The sequence below is a fragment of the Cebus imitator genome, unplaced genomic scaffold, assembly GCF_001604975.1.
Source record: "Cebus imitator isolate Cc_AM_T3 unplaced genomic scaffold, Cebus_imitator-1.0 Scaffold112, whole genome shotgun sequence".
Taxonomy (NCBI): domain Eukaryota; kingdom Metazoa; phylum Chordata; class Mammalia; order Primates; family Cebidae; genus Cebus; species Cebus imitator.
This window is the reverse complement of record NW_016107427.1, coordinates 4,798,364-4,800,616: the sequence shown is the minus strand read 5'-3', so window position 1 is coordinate 4,800,616 and position 2,253 is coordinate 4,798,364. Positions and strand designations below refer to the sequence as shown.

The 2,253-nt window shown below is 54.8% G+C and overlaps 1 protein-coding gene across 2 annotated transcripts in view; it reads right to left on the bottom strand.

Moving 5' to 3' along the window:
• The window catches only part of RIPK4 (receptor interacting serine/threonine kinase 4), a 28,361-nt gene that overhangs the window by 11,165 nt on the left and 14,943 nt on the right, over nt 1-2,253 (bottom strand). For both annotated transcript variants that reach the window (XM_017538611.2, XM_037742065.1), the window contains one exon: nt 872-1,020. In XM_017538611.2, the coding sequence (XP_017394100.1) occupies nt 872-1,020 (149 nt within the window). The remainder of the gene's footprint in view (nt 1-871; nt 1,021-2,253) is intronic.

Genomic DNA, 2,253 nt, shown 5'->3' with positions numbered 1-2,253 from the left:
GCAGTGGGGGGCTTAGTGCCTGCTCACATGCTCCCGCCCACTTTTCTTCTCCAAAGTCTGTGTGATTAAGATCTTTACAATTTGAAAAAGGAAGGGACCAGGTGACCTGGGTATTGATATCTGACCAACAAAGGTAATTGCCCTGAAGAAGATGAGCTGCTCACATGACAAAATCAGAATGAATTTCAGAAAGTCCAAACACACATGCACACAGACATCCAGACCACTGAAAGCAGCAGGTTCTTCCAGCAGACAAACCATAAAACCCACGGGTCACAAAAACGCCAGGCTCCAGCAGTGCAGAGCTGTCAGTGTGGCTCTACCGTGCGCCTGGGAACACTCCTCCTCGGCCAGCAACACTCACAGCAAAGAAATCCCCAAACTCTACCAGCACCACCCCTGTCTTTTTTTTTTTTTTTTTTTTTGGAGACAGAGTCTCGCTCTGTTGCCCAGGCTAGAATCCAGTGATGCGATCATGGCTCACTGCAATCTCCACCTCCTCGGCTCAAGCAATCCTCCCATCTCAGCCTCCTGAGTAGCTGGAACTACAGGTGCATGCCACCATGCCAGGCTAATTTTTATATTTTTTGTTGAGACAAGGTTTCACCATTTTGCCCAGGCTGGTGTCAAACTCCTGGGTTCAAGCGATCCTCCCGCCTTAGCCTCCCACAGTGCTGGGATTATAGGCATGAGCCACTGCACCTGGCCTGAACCCCACTTCTGTCTGGCAATAAGAGGCCTTTCTGAAAGCTGCAACTCGGGGCATGAAGCTCCAAGGTTCGGAGCCTCCAGCCCCTGTGGGGGTGGGGGGCGGCACAGCACATACCTGCATGGCACATACCTGCATGGCACGTACCTGCATGGCACGTACCTGTACACATCGTGCTTGGTGTCGAAGAGCCGGCTCTTCTCCCGGATGCGCTCTGGAGGGAGGTAGGCGACGGTGCCAAACAGGCCGTCCATGCTGAGGTCGTGTGAGTGGGACAGCCCATTGCACTTGGCCAGCCCAAAATCAGAGATCTGCAACACAGCCATCAGAGCAGGGCTCATTAGCATCCAACAGTGATGCTTTATGATGCTTTATCAACAGCTCCCTTTGGCAATCCCAGAGGGTGGGTGAGAGCTTTCCAGGAGCGCGGAGAGCCCACCCTGTGCCTCCCCAGGCAGCCCTGCCCCCGGCATGGAGGGGCAGATTCTGGGGCAGAAGCAAGCCCGGAGGCTTTCGGAGCAGCACATTTGATGGGCAGGTTAAAGGATCGGGCTGTAAGGAAGGAGCTCTCTGGAAGAGAACTCGGGAAGAATCAGAATCCACCTTCTGTAAGGCATCATGTCTGCCATTGTGGTGACAGCCAGTTGGCATAAAGGGGAATAGGCAAGTCTTAGAGGGTTCAGGTAAACAGCAACGCATGTGAAGATCAGGTCTGCTCCTAGAGAAGCCGGGGAGCCGGTTGTGCAACCTGCCAGCTGGGAAGGCTGATGGGCAAGTGGCTGCAAGTCCTTTAAAGGGAAACACACCTTCAGAAGCTCTTTAAACTTGAAAGCAAACAAAACACACACCTGGCAGCCCCATCCATCCAGGGTGTTTTGTGATCAGCAGACACTGGCTGGCTGCTTCAAACACATGCATTCAAGTGAAGGTCTGACAGACACCTTTGCTGGCAGGCTCCCTGGTGGCAGGGAGCACCGGCCACCAGCTCCTCTAGGAATGCCCTTGGCGTCTGCACTCGGGGGAGGTAGGCCTCAAGTCTCCTTCCAGCAAAGGTGCCCCTGGAGCTCACCAGATGCCCCTCTCCCCGGCTGACCTCTCGTGGGGGATGGGAGCATCCCCTTTCCTGCCAGTGTCCTCTCCTCTCCAGTGTAACTCAGACCCCTTTGAAGCTGCTGAAGACAGTGTATGGGAGAAGCCATGGCTCATTAGCATTAACGGGACTCCGGATCCAGGGGGAGCACCGCCCTCAACTCTCCTTCAAGGCATATGGATTTTTTTAAAAAACCTTTTCATTAACTCCTGGGCTCCTCTCAAACACACCCATGGAGTGACAGGAAACGAGGCTGAGTCAGGCCTTCATTCTGGGCTGGCCGTGCCCAAGTGGTGAGCCAATGGGGCTGCTGTCATTGGCACCAGCACCGAGCGGCAGGGAGACTTTATGACTGGGCTTCCAGGATCCTGAGTACACCCGCAAAGAGTAGGGGGAAGCCTGCGGGAAGAGACCCAGGGAGTGGGGGGAGGCCTGCGGGAAGAGACCCAGGGAG